The 20238-nt window shown below is 40.4% G+C and overlaps 1 protein-coding gene across 1 annotated transcript in view; it reads left to right on the forward strand.

Annotated features, from left to right (window-relative positions):
- LOC110166803 (voltage-dependent calcium channel subunit alpha-2/delta-1) overlaps positions 1–20238 on the forward strand; it is a 182812-nt gene that overhangs the window by 5358 nt on the left and 157216 nt on the right. The window contains 2 exon segments of the mRNA XM_055155850.1: positions 18298–18379; positions 19807–19923. Of these exon segments, the coding sequence (XP_055011825.1) occupies positions 18298–18379; positions 19807–19923 (199 nt within the window).

The raw sequence follows: 20238 nt of genomic DNA on the forward strand, positions 1-20238 counted from the left end.
TAAAAATGTGTGAACGAAACAAAACACAACTCGAGGGTATGTTTTGGATGAGGAAACAACATTATAACAGATCAGAAAATGGCGTAATATGAGCTTTTTAAACTCTATACCTCCTTTATTTACCTCACCGTTTCCCCTCATCCCTTCCTCCCCGCTGGTATTGTATCTCTAGGTTAAGTCAACAGCGCAGGAGACTGTTCAAAGCATTTGTGATTCTGCGAGCACACACACAGCACATCTCCTGGGGGTTAACTGGTGTAGATGGACTGCTCCTGGCGTATATATATCTCCACTGAGCCTTATGGTGACAAATGCATGAGGAGAAGTCTGCAGCCTCTCCACACGCACACACGCTAAGATAACTCTGCAGATGTAATGTTGAGCCAATGTGTACCTGCAGGCTAGATTGATTTTAAACAGTGAGATGTGGACGTGTTGTTGGCTTTAATTGGTTGCTTGGTGAGTAGTACAGTATGCTAATGAGTGGAGTGAGGCTGAGTAATATAAGGAAAATATGAGGTGAAATCTAATATTAAGAAACATCCAGGGAATGTGGTGAAAAGATGTCTCAAACAACTTAAAACAGAGATGGGTCCTTTTTACTTCTGGTTGAAAAATGAAGTGCTGATTTCTGCCTGGCCCTTTACCTCGGGCTCAGAGGAGAGCAGCTCAGACCACATCTCAAACTCAGACAATAAAGATTACTCAAACATGCATGATTCACAAAGGCCACCGAGTGAGTTAATGGTGAAGGGAAACCATTATAATGTGGTTAAACGAGCATTACAAATGCATAATATGTCTCCTTTATAGCAACAATATGTGACTTTCTGAGGGTGATACATCACCTGTCTGACTCCATTGAAACAGTGAGTAAGTATGTAAGTAAATATCGTATTTTTCAGACTATAAATCGCACCAGACTATAAGTCACACTTTTTGGGTGAATTGACATTTCATGTTGAAAGGCAGGTTATAATAATAACAACAGAATAGAAGACAACAGGCTGTTAACGTAACATATGGACAGTTATTCAGATAACTATAGCATAAACAACAGAACATAACAAGTTTACCAAACTTTCGATCTCACTCCAAATAACTAAATCCATTAAATTCTTCATCCTCGGTGTCACTTCTGAGCAACTCCATGACCTCTGTAGGCTCTTCTGCTTAGGTGCCGTCAGACTGAGCATCAGTTCTAGTTAGAAATATTCTGAATCCTGATGGGATTGTTTTGGTTTTCACTGAAGTCCAGGCTTTGTCAACCCATTCAATGACTTTCAGGAAAGTTGCTTGGCGCACCAGCTCGGTTGCTGTGAAGCTGTGTTCTCCATCCCTGCTTTCCACCAGTCCCTCAACAGTTCCTCGCTCACTCAAAATTTTCTTTATGCTGCTCAATTACCATTTTTGGCTGCTTGCTGCTTGTAATCTGCAAAATATTATTTTCTTTTTGGAGGCATTTGTGTTCAGTCTTTTCAGTTTGTTTAAATTAAAAATTTTCAGAGGTACAGAAGTAATGGTGAGATCGACTGACATGTTATAGACAGGACAAGTGGCTCTTTCTGCAAGAGACATGAGCGAAGAGTGAAGTGACAGTGATACAGGAGTAATAGTAGTAGCAGATACCGGCACACAAGCCTAGAGCGCCCTCTCACGGCTGTCAATGTGAACATTTTAATAAGTAAATTACATCAGGGAATAAGTCGCAGGACCACCCAAACCATGAAAAAAGTGTGACTTATAGTCTGAAAAATACAGTAAGTAAGTAAGTAAGTAATTAAACTTTAGTACATAGATTTTTATCTGTGAAAAAAACCTAAGTCTTTTTTTAGAGAGAGCAGGCACACCATAAAACAACAATAAGTGAAATAGAGTCATAGGGCTCAGTTAACAAAACGCTTTTCTAGTATCCTTGGAACCATACTTTGAAACATTCTCCATAGAGACAGGTACATTGTATACCACACTCTGGCACATTATAGCCCAAGGAACAATAAGAGTCAGATTTGTAAGGATAACCTGCTCTCTGTAAAGACTTGTGACTTTTTTCTCTGTTTTTCAGTGCAATAAACAGAAAATGAACAAAAAGAAGAAAAAAAAAAAACCCAAAAAACAAAAAAAACATCCTTGTGTTGCATCTGCCTTGGGAGTTTCTAGTACAAAAACAAGTACGAATGTCACCAACACAGAAGTAGCATCACCTTAGCCAACCAACAAGCTATAACTGACTAAATTTCAGAACACAACATTTCACCAAACATGGGGTCACAGATAAAACTACTTGTCAGTATTTCAGATAATGCTTCATAAATTTATCCTCTGCATTTGACCCATCCTCCAATGTTACTGGGCCCCCTACAGACCCATCTCCACATCACGATCAAGCTAGAATCTTGGTCAAAATATCTACCATGCACCATTCACTGTTCTGATAACCTAATAATAATAATACAAACAACAACAGCGATTTATTTTCCAATTGTTTACCCCAAAAAGTCTATTGATTTTTTGGTGGTATAAATAACAGTTACACTATATCCACCTTTAGAATTTATTCACGCAGTCTTCTCCCAAAATTCCCCCAAAGTGATCACAGCACGATTATAGAGATTTATGGGCTCATTCTCTCCAACCCATTTCGTAATATACTGTGGGATGATACTGTACACAGAGACAAGAGTTATCTTTAGATCTACTTTGAAATTATATGCATATTTTGGCCCGTCAAATCCAGAAATAATGCTTTAGGAATCAGCTGTATTAAATTGACTTTTTCACCCCATTTTATTATGTTTGCACCTCGAATCAGCCGATCATTTCTGTGTATAAACAGACGCTTGTTTAGTCCTGGATAGAGCACAGATGTAGACTACTTTGGTCCTGTTCTAGTCCTAGTTTAGTTCTGCTCTAGTATAAGTTTAGTTCCAGGATTATGCTATTTTCTGATGTTATAATGTTGTTTCCTCATTGAAAACATATCTGGAGTTGTGTTTTGTTTCATTCACACATGTTTAAAACAAATCTCGCATATTTAGGCTGAGTTTTTTTTCTCAGAAACAGAAAACACATCCACTTTGTGATGTCATGCAGTAATACGAGAAGTGCTCCACTGTGTTTTTTAAACTCCATACCCATTCATTATAATCATTTGGTTAATTTCAGCCCTGGAATTGCCAAACTTTACTGAACTCAAGGTGAAAAGTTAGCCGTTATCTTGACAACTACGGCTTCATGACATCACAAGGTGGAACAGACTTATAATTAATAAAATATTACTCAAAACTGTGTGAATGGAACAAAACACATCTCCAGGTATATTTTTGATGAGGTGACAACACCAACATTGTAACATGGTTTAAAGCTCACGAGACCATTTTGTGTAATATATGACCGTTAAACATGCCATTAGTATTTCATGTTTTATCATTTTAAATAATGTCTGCTTTTTGAAAAACACACTTTATAAACTACACCTCTGTTTCCAACAAGGTGTTTAGGCATTAGAGCTCCCTCTATCGTCAACAGTGGGATAGAACAATAAAAATATAACAGTCATTAGACAATATGACTGGAATTCTGATAGAGCTGTGATCACAGTTAAAGCACAGGATGATTCGGAGTTTATCGTTTATAGCAGGGGTGTCCAAACTTTTTTCATCAAGGGCCACATATCAAAATGCAGACCAAGTGGAGAGCTAGCTCACTGTATCTCAAAGCTAACAGACACTTTTATTAACATCATAAAACATAAAATAAACAAGTCATTAAACTTATAATTAATGAAAGTAAAGACTACACAGTCATATTTATATGTAAAACACTGGTTTGTGACGTTGTTTCAATATTTATTATACCTCAGAATTATAATTAGCGTTAGCACTGAGTCACAAACATCTCTTTATAAACAAAGAAGTGTCCTCCGTTCAAATATTAATTTTATTTGTTTATACTTTCTAACATGTCCACCTGTTCACTGTTTTATCTTTATTTATGTATTACTTTGTATTTATTTATGAAATATTTATTTATTTGACTACAACTCGGCAAAAACATCATACAGAAAAAAATTGGACAGGAAGTAGTGATCCTAACAGCACACAGCCTATTGAGGGCCATAGACGGGTGTTCAATACAGTGAATAATTCAAGCATGTGCATTTCTGACAGGTTTGGATGAGCCATGGGACTTTTATTCATGCTTAGATCTTCAACACAAGACACTCAATATTTAATACAGGCTTTATCAAGGTAGATTTTCAGACACTTGCAGTGAAAAGACATGACATGCCAAGACAAGACATGCCTGGACTTGACAGAAGAAGTCTGTATTTTTATATTTTTTTACTTTGATGCAGTAATCCAGGGAAATTTGAAGAAGAAAAAACGTTCCACCTTGTGATGTCATGAAGCTGTAGTTTTGAAGTTAACAAGTTTTACCTTTAGTTTAGTAGAGATTGGAAAATCCAGCTCAGAAATCATCCAAATGCTTCCAGTGAAGGTGTATGGAGCTTAAAAACACAATGGAGCACTATCTGTATTACCACATGGCATCACAAGGTGGAACAGAGAGTCTTTTATGAGAGAAGAACTCAGTCTAAATATGCAGGGTTTGTGTGTTAAACATGTGTGAATGAAACAAAACACAACTCCAGGTATGTTTGTTATGCAGAAACAATATTATAACATAGATCAGAAAGTGGCATAATGTGGGCTCTTTAAGTAGTCTCCATGCATCTTGACATTTTCAAACTCCTGTCCAGCTCATTGCATGTCACAGAGAAGACTGACCCTGGTCACTGATGAGGCACATTCACATTGATTCACTATGACACACGGAAACACATTTCACCTTCAGCCTTTTACAGCTCACCAGCTCCACATCACCTGGGAACCATCAGGAATCACTAGTAAACATGTTTTGTAGGGAGACATTTCTTAGTCTAATTAAGGGCGCTGTACTTGATTTTTTTTATTGTCTTAAAAACGTGACAAGCAGAACTAATTTGCAAAAGTTATTTCTTAATTGTTCTAGGCATCTTAATTATTCACCACAATTAGTTTGTAAGCTCTTTTCATAACCTTCAAAGGGCAGACAGGAGTTTTGTTGTGATGGTAACACTAAAAACAACTAGGAAACTAACAGTACCTGCAGCCACACATGAACCAGTGTCTGTCTGACGTCTGTCTCTTTTGCACCACAGTCGCCCTGAGAAAGAGAAAGCGAGAGAGAGAGAGAGAGAGAGAGGAGAGAGAGAGAGAGAGAGAGAGAGAGAGAGAGAGAGAGAGAGAGAGAGAGAGAGAGAGAGAGAGAGAGAGAGAGAGAGAGAGAGAGAGAGAGAGAGAGAGAGAGAGAGAGAGAGAGTTGTTCTAGAGAAAGCTGCTCCAGAGTGAGAGAGATCAAGCGGGAGAGAGAAATAGAGAGAAAGCTGCTCCTGAGAGACAGAGAGAGAGAGAGAGAAAGAGAGAGAGAGAGAGAGAGAGATGCTCTAGAGTGAGAGCGAGATGCTCCGGAGAGAGTGAGAGACAGTTGTTCTAGAAAGAGCTGCCCCACAGAGAGAGAGAGAGAGAAAGAGAGAGCTACTCCAGAGAGACCGATGCTCCGGAGAGAGAGAGCTGCTCCAGAGAGAGAGAGAGAGAGAGAGAGAGAGAGAGAGAGAGAGAGAGAGAGAGAGAGAGAGAGAGAGAGAGAGATGCTCCAGAGAGAGAGAGAGAGAGAGAGAGAGCTGCTCCAGAGAGAGAGAGAGAGAGAGAGAGAGAGAGAGCTGCTCCAGAGAGAGAGAGAGAGAGAGAGAGAGAGAGCTGAGAGAGAGAGAGCTCCAGAGAGAGAGAGAGATGCTCCAGAGAGAGAGAGAGAGAGAGAGAGAGAGAGATGCTCCAGAGGAGAGAGAGAGAGATGCTCCAGAGAGAGAGAGAGAGAGATGCTCCAGAGAGAGAGAGAGAGAGAGAGATGCTCCAGAGAGAGAGAGAGAGAGAGATGCTCCAGAGAGAGAGAGAGAGAGAGAGAGCTTCCAGAGAGAGAGAGAGAGAGAGCTGCTCCAGAGAGAGAGAGAGAGAGAGAGAGAGATGCTCCAGAGAGAGAGAGAGATGCTCCAGAGAGAGAGAGAGAGAGAGAGAGAGCTGCTCCAGAGAGACAGAGAGAGAGAGCTGCTCCAGAGAGAGAGAGAGAGAGAGAGAGAGAGAGAGAGAGCTGCTCCAGAGAGACAGAGAGAGAGAGAGAGAGAGAGAGAGAGAGAGAGCTGCTCCAGAGAGAGAGAGAGAGAGAGAGAGCTGCTCCAGAGAGACAGAGAGAGAGAGCTGCTCCAGAGAGAGAGAGAGAGAGCTGCTCCAGAGAGAGAGAGAGAGAGAGAGAGAGAGAGAGAGAGAGAGAGAGAGAGAGAGAGAGAGAGAGAGAGAGCTGCTGCTCCAGAGAGAGAGAGAGAGCTGCTCCAGAGAGAGAGAGAGAGCTGCTCCAGAGAGAGAGAGAGAGAGAGAGAGAGAGAGAGAGAGAGAGAGAGAGATGCTCCAGAGAGAGAGAGAGAGAGAGAGAGAGAGAGAGAGAGAGAGAGAGAGAGAGAGAGAGAGAGAGAGCTGCTCCAGAGAGAGAGAGAGAGAGAGCTGAGAGAGAGAGAGAGAGAGAGAGAGAGAGAGAGAGAGAGAGAGAGCTGCTCCAGAGAGAGAGAGAGAGAGAGAGAGAGAGAGAGAGAGAGACTGCTCCAGAGAGAGAGAGAGAGAGAGAGAGAGAGAGAGAGAGAGAGAGAGAGCGAGAGAGAGTTGTTCCAGAAAAAAGCTGCTCCACAGAGAGAGAGCTGCCTCAGAGAGAGAGAGAGAGAGAGAGAGCTGCTCCAGAGAGAGAGAGAGAGAGAGAGAGAGAGAGAGAGAGAGAGAGAGACTGAGAGAGAGAGAGAGAGAGCTGCTCCAGAGAGAGAGAGAGAGAGAGAGAGAGAGAGAGAGAGAGAGAGAGAAGAGAGAGAGCTGCTCAGAGAGAGAGCTGCTCCAGAGAGAGAGAGAGAGAGAGAGAGAGAGAGAGAGAGAGAGAGAGAGAGAGAGAGAGAGAGAGAGAGAGAGAGAGAGCTGCTCCAGAGAGAGAGAGAGAGAGAGAGAGCTGCTCCAGAGAGAGAGAGAGAGAGAGAGAGAGAGAGAGAGAGAGAGAGAGAGAGAGAGCTGCTCCAGAGAGATGCTCTGGAGGAAGGGGGCGGGGGGGGGGGGAGAGAGACAGGAAAAAATTCTATGCAAAATGAACAAATTATATCTTACAGTCTTGACAAGAACACATTAAAATCAGGTCCAGGCCCTTTAAGATTTACTATTGAAATACCTAACCTGTATACAGCGCGCCTTGGCCGTAAGAACACACCCCATAATAGTAACACATCCAATTATGTCATGTGATGAAGTCGGACAAATTCATTCACGATTTGACCTTTCAGATCAGGATTTAATCAGCAGCCCGGGTCTAAGGATGTCTTTAAAAGTCATAAATCACATAGGCACATAAAGAGCATGGACTGTACGGACATGAGGATGCATGGGACTGTTGCCGTGGATACAGAAGTAATCATAAAATAAAATGGTATTATATTTGATTTACTGTTTTAATATTCTGTGTGTGTTCAGTTGGGCATTAAAGTGGTAGTTTTATTGAGGGGTGTTCAATGATAATGTAACAACAACAGCAGCAGTGTCTTGACGTGTTATCCAGCCTTGTTATCCAGTGAGTAGGTTTGGCCCAGTGGCTGTGTTGGTGGTTCTTTAAAGAGGTGGTATTATGAATAAACTGACTTTTTGAAGCTTTCTACCATGTTATAACATTGTTCCCTATCTGAAGAGATTTTACGTTCCATCCATGCATGTTCTGGTAATCTTGCAATCTCCCTTTCTTGGGCACTATTTAAACCCTCCTACGGTTAGCTGTATGATGCATCTATGCTCCCATAATGCAATTCTCCATAAATATACAAAAGCAGGATACAAAACAATAAATCATAACTTCACAAACCTGATGCAATTTGCAATAGTCTCATTAGCGAGATGTGTTGTGATAGCACTCTGAAAACAAAAGTGAAATTTGGAAATCATGTGTTTTTTGGTAAATATAATATTTTCAAAACAATAAGGCAACTAAAACAGCTGGTTCATTCTTTAAATTCTACAAAGTTGTATTAGACTTGACATTTACATATAAAAACAAAATGGTTGTTTCTCATTTGTTCAATTGTCAGAGATGTCAAAATTATGATAGAAAATTCTATTAAAAAAAAAAAAAAAAAAGAAAAAGGACAAATGGCAGCAAAGCACACCCTCCGGAGGGTGTGTTCCAGCTACAGGGGAATCACACTCCTCAGCCTTCCCGGTAAGGTCTATGCCAGGGTACTGGAGAGGAGAATCCAGCCAATAGTCAAACCTCGGATCCAGGAGGAGCAGTGTGGTTTTTGTCCTGGTCGTGGAACACTGGACCAGCTCCACACTCTCCATCAGGTGCTCAAGGGTTCATGGGAGTTTGCCCAACCAGTGCACATGTGCTTGGTGGATCTGGAGAAGGCATTCGAACCGTATCCCTCGTGGTGTCCTGTGGGGGGTGCTCTGGGAGTATGGGACCGGGGCCCTTTGCTACAGGCTGTCTGGGCCCTGTACGACCGGAGCAGAAGCTCCATTGTCGGCAGTAAGTCAGACCTGTTCCCGGTGCATGTTGGACTCCACCAGGGCTGCCCTTTGTCACCGGTTCTGCTCATTGTATTTATGGACAGAATTTCTAGGCACAGTCAGGGGCCGGAGGGAGACCGGTCTGGGGAGTGGGGAGTGTCGGCAGTGATGAAGAAGGTGAAGAGGGAGCTCAGCTCTCGAATTCGTTCCTCCCCTCACCTATGGTCATGAGCTTTGAGTAATGACCGAAAGGAGGAGATCATGGATACAAGTGGCTGAAATTAGTTTCCTCGGCAGGGTGGCTGGGCGCTCCCTTAGTGATAGGTTGAGGAGCTCGGTCACACAGGAGGAGCTCGAAGTAGAGCTGTTGCTCCTCCACGTCGAGAGGAGCCAGTTGAGGTGGCTCGGGCATCTGTTCCGGATACCTCCTTGACGCCTCTCTCGGGAGGTGTTTTGGACATGTTCCACCGGAAGGAGGCCCCGGGGAAGACCCAGGACTCGCTGGAGGGACTATGTCTCTCGACTGGCCTGGGAACGCCTCGGGGTCCCCCTGGACGAGCTGGAGGAAGTGTCTGAGGTGAAGGAAGTCTGAGAGTTCTTGCTTAGACTGCTGCACACGTGACCCGGCCCTGGATAAGCTGAAGAAAATGGATGAAAGGATGGATGGCAGTAAAGCAAAGCAAATTAAATCAGAATTTTGGATTTAATGAAAGTGTTTTTTTTTTTTTTCTTTTCATTTCAACAGAAAATATTATAATTTATATCCACATAGTTTCACTTGTACATAATAATTAACATTACAACATTGCTATCTCCAGTACACAAACCATTTGAGCTCATTGCTTTCTGGGAGGATGGCCTTGGGTGACTTACGACTGTACATGCTTTCATACCTCTCTCTTTCTCTCTCTCTCCTTCCATCTCTCTGTCCTTGCCTCTCTCTTCCTCTTTCTCTCTCTATCCATCCCTCCCTCCCCCTTGTTGTATCCTCTGTGGATGCCCTCTCCTCCTCTGTCATATATCTAACAATACTACCTGCTCAGGATTCAATACGCCTCCACATTTCCACCTCTCTCTTTTATTCTCTCTTCTCTTTTTTATCCTCTCTCTTTCTGTGTTTTCTGATCTTTTATGTTCCCTTCATTCCTCTTTCATCTCTGCCTCCTCTCAGTCAGCGATAAGTGAGGAACAGATGCGTACACCAATTTGGTCATTCTCACCAAAGCAAATAGCCCACTGTATTTTAAATGTCCTTTAAAATGTATTACACACTGCATACGAAGATGAATTCTCACAATAGTTCACAAACTTAGCCAGAATCACACTTTTTGGCAAAAATTTACAAAGATGATTGGATCTGGAGCTGTATCCAGCTGCCCTGATTTCAGAAGGCGTGATTGACAGATGGACCAACTAATCAGAGAGATGCATGCTCCGTTCGCATCAAAAACAAACATGCATATTCAGACATTAAAAACTGAGAAAAAACAAACTAATTAACTAAATAAAGGACTGAAAAACAACAGGGACAAACGAAGCACCAAACTATTACTTGTCTCAGGTAAAATAAGTTATATATTTTGTTATAAATGTTTTGAGAGTCAACAAATTAGCGGCTGTGGTTGGATGGAGATTTTTTCGCTCTATGGTCCGTTGCCAGACTCTTTTGGATTTGAACAAAATGTAGAAGGGACTGGCAGGTCAGGCAAGCAATAGAGCTCATCCAGTAGTTATTGAACCAATCGCAGAGCAGCACTGGGGTTTGTGCGGAAGCCAGAGGCGAAGCCCAGATGAACCAAAACAAACACGGCAACGCTGCTTCAGTCTATTCTAGTGGAAATCCAGATTTGTTTGTTGTTGGAAAATGTACAGATTTGTCCGACCTTTTCATATCGACATTTTACAGTAGCGAGCTGGAGATTTTCATTTACGCTTTGACTTTTTTAACATCTGTGTACGACCCAAAGGATACAATTTTTTGGATAAAAAAAGGGGAGGAGGAGAACTGCTTACACAGACAGCACACAGCAGACATATTTTGACCTCAGGCTGCTTATACAATATATACATACTGGGGCAAGACAAATTTGGCCCAAATACATAAAAAAATATAATGTACAGAGTCATAAGACCATTAGGGAAATTCCACAATGTGTGACTCTGTATTTGTAGCTGTTGATATAGAAGCTAGCGTGGGCTTTTCGTGGATACATTCATTTGTATTCAGTGTATACACATGGTTAAACGATCCTCCTCCAGCCACTGCCAACCTGTTACCATCCTCATGCAATATTAATATATGGCTGCGTTTGCTTGTTTGTGGACATTGTCGCTAGGTAGTAAACACAAGCTTGGGTCAGTATGGAGCCCGAGAGTAAGAAAATGATAAAAAAGATAAAAAGACAAGATAAAAAATGTTTGACAAGGTTATACGCTGCTATTCCGACATGCTGCTATTTAGACACTGATGTCTAACTGTCGGAGTAGCGGCATAAACATTATTTTTCAAGCGTCCCACTACTTTGACTTTTTTTTTTTTTCCATTGTCGGAGTTGCGGCACTTTACTATTTTTCAAACATTCAGCTTTTCCGACATGAATAATATTAATGTGATAGCCTGTTATACTTTGCGCCACATAGGATATCAGGCAGTGAGAAAATGTCCTAACTGATCGCTTTTGGAAATGTATTTTAAAAAAGAGCATGGGCCAGCCTTTGGGAAAATATCGAATCTAAAACAGAGGCTACACAGGCCCTTTGTGCTTCATTCATTTCGTCATGTAGGATATCTGCAGAGAACACCATATATGTATGATGTGTTGGAATAGCGATACTAAACAGTGTCAGAAAATCAACATGTCAAAATAGAGGCATGTCATAATGAAGGGATGCTGGAATATGCGGAATATAACTGATGTCTGATGCTGGTTTTGGAACAGGAATAAGTGGGTTTTGATGTTGTTGTTTTTTTGAATGAGAAAACAGTAGTGACCTTACCAAGATGGCCAGTCGTTTTTGGAGGGGAGAGTGAGGAGTTAAAAGCAGGAGTTGCAATGGTAATGGATGCACTATTGATCTCTGTGGTGTCTCGCATGTTAATGTGATGGTAAAAACACGTGGCGACAGTAACAAGAGAAGCAAAACGTTAGTAAATTGTAAAATGCTGATTAAATTAAATAGGGCAAACTCTTTTTGTTTAGCTTTCTTACTATGTTATAATATTGTTTTCTCATCCAAAACATGCCTGAGAGGTTTTAGATGTCATCCATGCATGTTTGAGTATTTTGGGTGTCTCTCCTGGGCCCTATTCAAACCCTCTTTAGGGTTAGCAGTCCAATGCTCAGCCAACAAACCTACATCATCCATGCACAAACATGACAGCTCTCCATAAATATACTAAAGCATGATACAAAACTGTACAGAACAACCAAGGGCATCAGCATGGAGAGTTATAAGGTAATGTTTACCCAGGGCCCAGTGCAGGGAGGGGCCCCTCACAAAGTAATGTCTGTAATATATTTTTCAAGATTGAAGGTTCTTTATTTGTCGTTCAAGCATGCGAGAGAAACACATGACAGAACAAAATGTGCTAATCGAGGCCCAGTGAGCAAGATACATATAAACGATAATAAATAAGCAATATTAAAATGTACATCAAAAATGTTTCGGAGTTCCAACAGACAAGTACAACTGGTAAGATAGAGAGGCAGCCTAAGCCAGAAGTCAGTGTGCACCGTTCAAAAGTTTGACAGCCTCAGGAAAAAAGCTGGACTTCAGCCGAGATGTTCTGGCTTTGATGCTCCTCAGTCTCCTCCCAGAGGACAGAGGGACAAACAGGTGGTGCGAGGGGTGCGAGGAGTTTCATTAGACAACATGTAATGAGGACCCACAAACATTACTTTTACTCAGAACCCAGAATTTGGTGCTACATCCGTGATAACAACTTCACAAACCTGATGCGATGTGCAGTAAGTTTCATTAGCGGGATGCATGCTGATTGTGTTGTGATAGTGCTGTGAAGGAGGAGTGACTTAACTTAGAGAGCAAAGGGAAGGGGCATAAATTCAGAGCGTCAAAAACATAAATATGGTAATACACTGCAGTAAAATACATGCTCCTTAAATACTGTATGAACTAACTACCAGTAAATCATTTTTCAATCCTTACTTTTCTCTTTTTTGCTGCAGTTCTTCATTTTCCGTTGCAGTGTTGAAATTTCACCATTGAGATACCGATAAAGATTCTCCTATCTCCTCTTGACCTTAGACAAGAGTGAGCTTCTGTCACATTTGCTTTTTCAAAATGACAAACTTAATACCATTTAAGTATCATTTCTTCTACAAAAGGATTTTCACACGACACAACCATCTGTACCTCTGGGTCAGAAACAGATGAGTCAAAAACACTTCACCATCACACAGTTCTATCTTTATCCAGTGTAATCACATGACTGCAGGAAGCTCAGTGTGTGGTGGGATGGGAGGCCCTGCAGGTGCTCAGTCCAAGGTATTATGTGCAATACTAATGACTCCTTTAGCTGTTCAGTACATGATAATATTGGCAGCCATTCAAGTGATCAGTACATGCTATGATATGCTCTGTGGGTGCCTACTTCTTGATATTGTGATCTATCAAGCCAGGGGTCAAAAACACAAACTTACAGCTGCATGGTGCTCCGCAGGTGCTCAGTCCATGATATTATGTGCAGTCTTGCAAGTGCTCACTGCTGAGGCCATATTTCATTATTTTTTGATCCATGTTACAATGTTTCCTCATGAAAAACATATCTGGAGTTGTGTTTTGTTTCATTCACACATGCTTAACACACAAATCTTGCATAGTTAGGATGACAAACACCCTGTTCCACCTTGTGATATAATACAGGAAGTGCTCCACTGTGTTTTTAAACCCCATTTACCTTCACTAGAATGGTAAACGGTCACATTTTTATATCACTTTTCCACCTTCAAGGCACTCAAAGCGCTTTACATCATGGAGCCACTTACTTATTCACACATATACATACACTGGGGGCAAGGTGGGTTATGCGTCTTTGCCCGTTCAGCTGTGGAAACTGGAATCGCATCATCAACCTGTGGGTCAGTGGTTCAGACTCCAACGCTGGAATTTTCAGTCTGTACTGAACTAAAGCTAAAAGGTGGATGTTAACTTGAAAACTACTAAACAGAGCATTCTGAGATTTGGAGATGCAAACCAACAATAAAGGGTTACACAAAATGTGTGAATGAAACAAAACAAAAATACGTGTATGTTTTTGACAAGGTAGCAACATTATAACATGGATTAACGCTCACAAGAGTCAATTTCGCGCAATACAAGAGCTTCAGCTGTTCAGTACAAGATAATATTGGCACTCATTCAGGTGATCAGTACGTGCTATATGTGCACTGTGGGAGCCTTGCAGAACATAGTGCACAATAGTCTATGATAGTTATAGGCTAACTGCTGGTGTTCAGCAACATTTTACAAGAAAATATACTTTACAGGTGCTCAGTTCATACAGTTATGCGTTGTCCTGCAGGTATTCAGTATGTGGTATTATTGATTATCCTGCTGGTGTGCATTACATTATTTATTCTTTGTTTTTAGTCCTTTATTTAGCCTGGAAGCTCCAATTGAAATACAATACCTCTTCTTACAGGGACCCCTTTCTGTTAACAACATGATTCAAAACAATGGCACTGGTCTAAACAAATTGCACTGTGTGATGGTTAGACTTACCCTTATTATTTGTGCCAGTCTTGCGGGTGCTCAGTGGATGGCATGAGGGGGCTGCCTTGCTGGTCATCAGTGCACAGTATTACAGTCCTGCCTGCAAGTGATCAGGACATAGTAACATGTTACATACATACAGAAGACATCGGACATATGATGCAAGATATACGGCATTATGTGAAGTGAAATAAGTCTAATTAAATATTTTTGTGTTTTATATTCAAATATTGAAAGTAGCCACCTTGTGCTAGTTGACAGCACTGCAAACCCTTCTCTCATTGAGCTTCATGATGAAGTCTGCTGAAATGGGTTTCACTTGTGACTCGTCAGAATAAAGGAATACCACAAGTGCAAACCATGTTTCAAAGCAAAGATGGCTATTTTGAGTTACTTTTTGTTCTATGTGTGTCCATTCATAGTTTTGCTGCCTTCTGTGAGAATCTACAATAAAAATTATCAAGGAAATAAAGAAGAATCATGAAAAAGTGTGTCCAAAATTTTGTGTGGTAGTGTATGCTGTGTGGGCAGAATATGTTAGAATAGTTGGTTTCACTTTTAGTTTTTCTCCCCTCCCTTTCACTCCCTACTTTGCATTGCATCAGGTTTGTCAAGTTTCTGTGTACAGTTTTGTATCATTATTTTGTACATTTATGGAGAATTGTTGTGGCGGAGGATGGGTGGCTTAGGCTTGTGGGTTGAGCATTACACAGAATCTTACTGCTAACTGTAAGGAAAATTGGAAAAGCGTCCAGAAAAGATCAAAATTACTCAAACATTCATGCACATGTACATTTAAAACCTCTTCAGGCATGTTTTTGATGAGTGAACAAGATTATAACATGGTAAAAAGCAGAAAAAAAAACAATTTTGCATAATATCCTCTGTTTAATGGTAATATGACTGCCAGATTTTCAGCTTATGGTATTATGATCTGTCCTGCAGGTGCTGAGTATCTGATGTCAATTTGTATTATCCTGCTTGTTTGACATTACATGATAGGTTTGCTCTGTATTATCCTTGAGATGCTAAGTTTATGGTATTCTAGTTGACCTTGCAAGTGTCCAGCTGCTGGTAACACGGCAGCCCTACAGTGTTCAGTTTAGTGTATTATGTTATGCCCATATTAGTCCATCCTGCAGGTGCTCAGATGAAACAGTCAAGATAAAGGCGTGTAATCCTCTGGACCTGAACAGCTGCATGGTTCTCACTGTCCTGACTTTCTTTGATATAGCAGACCCCTCACCTGTGCCCAGTCGGATCAGTGCATATGTGCAGGGGAGCGCATGATTGGCCGACTCCGGGTCATGTGAGGTGACCCGGGCCGATCGCGTCCTGATTGGTCGATGAGATTCTCTTTGGCCTTGTCTGTTCTGATGCGTCGCCGAGGGAGACGGGTGAATTGGATCGGACAGTTGTAATTGCGGTGTGAAATTGGGTGGTGACGATAATGGACCGCTTGACAAGTTAATTATTGAATGAAAATAAATGAAATAGTGTGTAACGTACATAGATTGTATTGAGCAGGCTTTAAAGGTGCACTATGTAACTTTTTGGTGAAAGGGCCTACACCTACATGTTGCCATCAAGGTGTTAGTGCTTGGCTTTGAATGTTCCGTACTGTGCCATTAAATGTATTACATTTATTTGATTATAGGCTATTTAAAAAGTTCTTTAAAAAGGCACAAAATGTAACTTTTTAGCCAAAAAAAATACTAAAATAAAAGAATGTGTTTTTGTGCTTAAAAAAATAACTAAAAATAACTTGTGTCCTTACTATGAGCATGCTCGCATCTCCAAAGACCTGACTTATTTGGCCTCGATTAGGGCCTCTTGCTGCTGGAGATGTTGTTCTTTTGTCTATTATCTGCAGCATGTCATAAAACATATCTATCTTCATGGAGAATGCCCCAAACAATTTTCCATAAATATACAAAAGCATGATACAAAACAACACACTATAACTTCACAAACCTGATGTGATGTGGACAAATCCAGGTGTGGTGGGAAGCTGGCCTGATGTGATCAAAGTTGGAGGCAATCTTGAAACAAAAATTGTGTTTTACCAGACAAATTTTCTGAAAATAAGATGACATTGGCTGTGCTTTTAAAAGGAACTAATTACAAAATAAACTCTTAACTCACTTAAACAGAAAAAGTAACTTCAATTAAACACAACCATGTGCAAACAACTACAATGAAGTCTTCCAGATGTCTTCTTCTTCTTCTGTGGAGTTTAACAGCAGATTACATCCAAAAAATTGCATTACCGCCATCTGGTGCCACTACCAAAAACTATCTATAGCCTGTAAAAATGAAAGACTTTCTTCCAGATCAGCTGCAATCCCAGTCCAGAACAGTTTTAAAATCAATGAATCCTTGCTGCTGCTGATGAAACAACTGTTATTCCTCCAAAATGAATTCAACAGATAACTTTTATTCCCCATCTGTGGATTAGGACCACCCACCAGGCAAGTCCATTAGTCTGTACAAGTTATACAAGTAGATGTCTAAAATTGGCAGGTATATGTTGACAGATTTACAGGCTTCAGTCCGATCACAAATGTGTTTAACATAAAGCTATAAACAGCTAGACAAGTTAATTCAAATCAAAATATAGAAATCTAGAAAAACACAAATGACTCAGTTCACCCCCACACATGGTTTGGCCCAAAAATGGCCGACAGTAAAAACACTCCTTTTTTGACTAGACACATGTGTTGAATCAGGTAAGTCTGCAATTATGGATGTGTTTAATTGAAATTAATTGACAAATGAAGTATATTTAAATGAACAATGTGTGGGGTAGTCATTTAACAAAACAGAACCTATTTAGTTGACACTTTGCCACAAGGTTGTATTCCTGGAAATGTGCCTCTGTGTTTTTAAAATCCATATCACTTTCAGTAACTACCTTTGGTCATTGTTGTGCACAGATAGGCTTCATTGAGGAGCCTCTCAACTCAAAAGCTATTGTATTTAGCCTAATTTGTAGTGCCTCACCACTCAATAAGACAGTGGATGACATTTTCTCGTGCTACAGTTTCCACAGTATTGAAAAAGTTGCTGAGCAATGCATGAATATAGGATTTTTGTCTATCAGAATGAAATGGAGTCTTATCTAATGTACATTTGTGTGGACAAGGAATGCTGCCTAACCTGTTAAATTTACTACTGATAATTTAAATAGAGTATGATCAAAATTTCACAATTAAACATTGTTCCCTCATCAAAAACATATGAGGTTTTAGCTGTCATCCAAGCAATTCTCCATAAATGTACAAAAAGAAAAATACACTACAGCTTGACAAACCTGATGCGATGTGCAGTACTTTCATTAGCACGATGCATGCCAATTGTGTTGGGTTAGTGCTCTGAAGGGGGGGGTGACTTAGGGCTGAGAGCATTTAACCAAAACTCTACATTATAACAAACAACTTGTCCATCATGTCTAATGTTTTGTAATTAAAAATGCATTATGTAACATTTGGCTGAGGGGTCTGTCACCTGCTTGTTTCCATGGATATGTCATTTCTCTGCCTGGAATGTTCCACAGTGTGACATTAAACACCTCTAATTTGCATTTCTTAAATTACTGCAGCTTTTACAGCTCAGGAATACAGTAATATAAAACAGGCATTCTGACTGTGAGCGGGGTTGTCTCTCCACAGATTTTACCTTAACTTGGTCTGGTTTGGTCTCCATGATGAAAGAAAGGCTTACCATACTGTAAAACATTCCAGACAAAGCAACAGCATAAATCAGCATTACTTTTGTTATTAGTAAGAGCTATGTTTGATTTGAACATGTTTGCCTAATATCAGGACACAGTTAGGTCATGTTTATGGATCCTAGTTCCTTTAATTCATCATGTCCCATAGCTATACTTGTTTATAAATATTAAACATATTTAAAGTACATTGTTTTTTTTATTTGTGTACAGGATTAAAGAATGGGTGGACCAGATGCAGAAGGAGCTCATCTCATTGGCAGACAAGGCCACGGCTGAGAGGAACCTCACTCAGGTATGGACATTCGCCATTCATGTAAATTTACATACCAGCAACTTTTTTAAGAATCTAAAAAACACTCAAAATAAGAAGAGTATTAAAATAGTATAATAGTTTGTTCAAAAGAGTTAGTTTAATTATGTACAGGCTGAAGGAACATTGTAAACCCAGAACTCTGTCCGTAGAAGTGCTTGGTTTGACCTCTGCAGTGTTATTTTACAGAAGGTACAACTATTCTTGTAAATGTCCACTTTTTCCTTGATGGTTCACAGGCAACACAGGAAACTAAACTAACACAAGAACAATGTTAGCAAGTTTGTCTGATCACCACATAATCAGGGAAAAAAATCTCACAGATTCTTAGAGCACACTGTCATCAGCTTGACCAATTTTTATTTTGATTTATATTACCAGCATCAAACTGAAAACTGTGACCACTGTCTCCAATAAAAGATTACAATCAGTATTTGCAATAAAAATGATGTGCTCTTGGGGGCTTTCTGGTGGCCTCAGGGTCCAAAGCAGCTGCTTATTCTGCTTATTATATGCTGGATCGGCTTCTAGATAATATGAGTAATATAGTAAATCACTGTATTCAATTGTATATTGTGAACCAGTGTCAAATAAGTTATTATAAAATCAATCCATGTCTTAGCAATGTAGGGATGTAACAATATCCAAATCTCTCGGTACGGTATATTACAGTATATATATATAAAAAATAAAAAAAACTAAGATTCCAAAGTATTTAGAAGAGTTATTTCTTCATGTAGTCTACACTGAAACAGAGCAAAGGATCATGGTCTATGTAGTTCCCTCTTTGTTTTTAGCCATTGCTTCACAATAACTATTAATTTAAAGGGATAGTTCGGATTTTTTGACATAAATCTGTATGGCATCCCATCATCAGTGTTGTGCATTCACACCGACTTACCCCGAAAGCGTCCGGTGAGCCGAGATACTGGCCCGTTTTGGTGCTGAGGAAAGTAGTTCGGCAAGTTGTGTGGGGACTGCATACTAAAGCGTTTTTCTTCTCAAAGCAATATGTGTTCAAAAGAGTGATACATTTGCATCACAAACCATTGTCGCCAAAAAAGTCAGATCTCATAATCGCTTGGCGCTATTTTCTCTCCGTACGTACCACTGCGCGCGGCGCAGGTGACAGCCGCGCACCGATCCCACTTTCTTCAGTTGTTCGGCAGTGTTTACATGCGCAGACCGCCACGCGAGAGATGTATTGTATTGTGATGGTCCATGATATTATTGTGAGAACTTTGACCAATTGATACTACGGTATATTGGTTCTTGTTACATCCCTATAACAAAGTGGTGTCATTTATTTTCAGTGCAGGAGTATAAATACCATAGTTCTATCAGATGTTCTACTGTGCACATTAAACCGGGAATTGTAGTTGTCACCCTCTCCTGTGTGGTTTGTGCAGATCTTCCTGAGAAACCAGCATCTGTACACGATAGAACAGAATGACGCAGACAAGCTGGTGGACCGAGCAGCAAGAAACATCGAGCAGCTTCTGAGGAACAGGTCAGCCGCTCTGGAGGTAAGCGCACTACTGTTATACTGTTTGTAAGACTCATACTGAACAGGGACTCATATTATGCTATTACAAGGAGGAAAACTGGATTACTGACCCTAGTCTAAAGGGCCTGTATTACGTTATTTTCTGAAACTAGCTTTATTGTGTTTATTTGAGCTAAGAGGAGCAATGCAGTTCATGACCGAAAATGAAATGCTCAACATAAATTTGATATCTAATTATCAAAAAATGTTATTATATGTATGGTAGTAGTTTTTATTGGCAATTATAGCAACATGTTATTGTTAATGCTAAATTACTAGATGCCCCTGAATGCCT

Source organism: Boleophthalmus pectinirostris, unplaced genomic scaffold, assembly GCF_026225935.1.
Source record: "Boleophthalmus pectinirostris isolate CB_2022bp ecotype Guang Dong unplaced genomic scaffold, ASM2622593v1 HiC_scaffold_2, whole genome shotgun sequence".
NCBI classification, from domain to species: domain Eukaryota; kingdom Metazoa; phylum Chordata; class Actinopteri; order Gobiiformes; family Gobiidae; genus Boleophthalmus; species Boleophthalmus pectinirostris.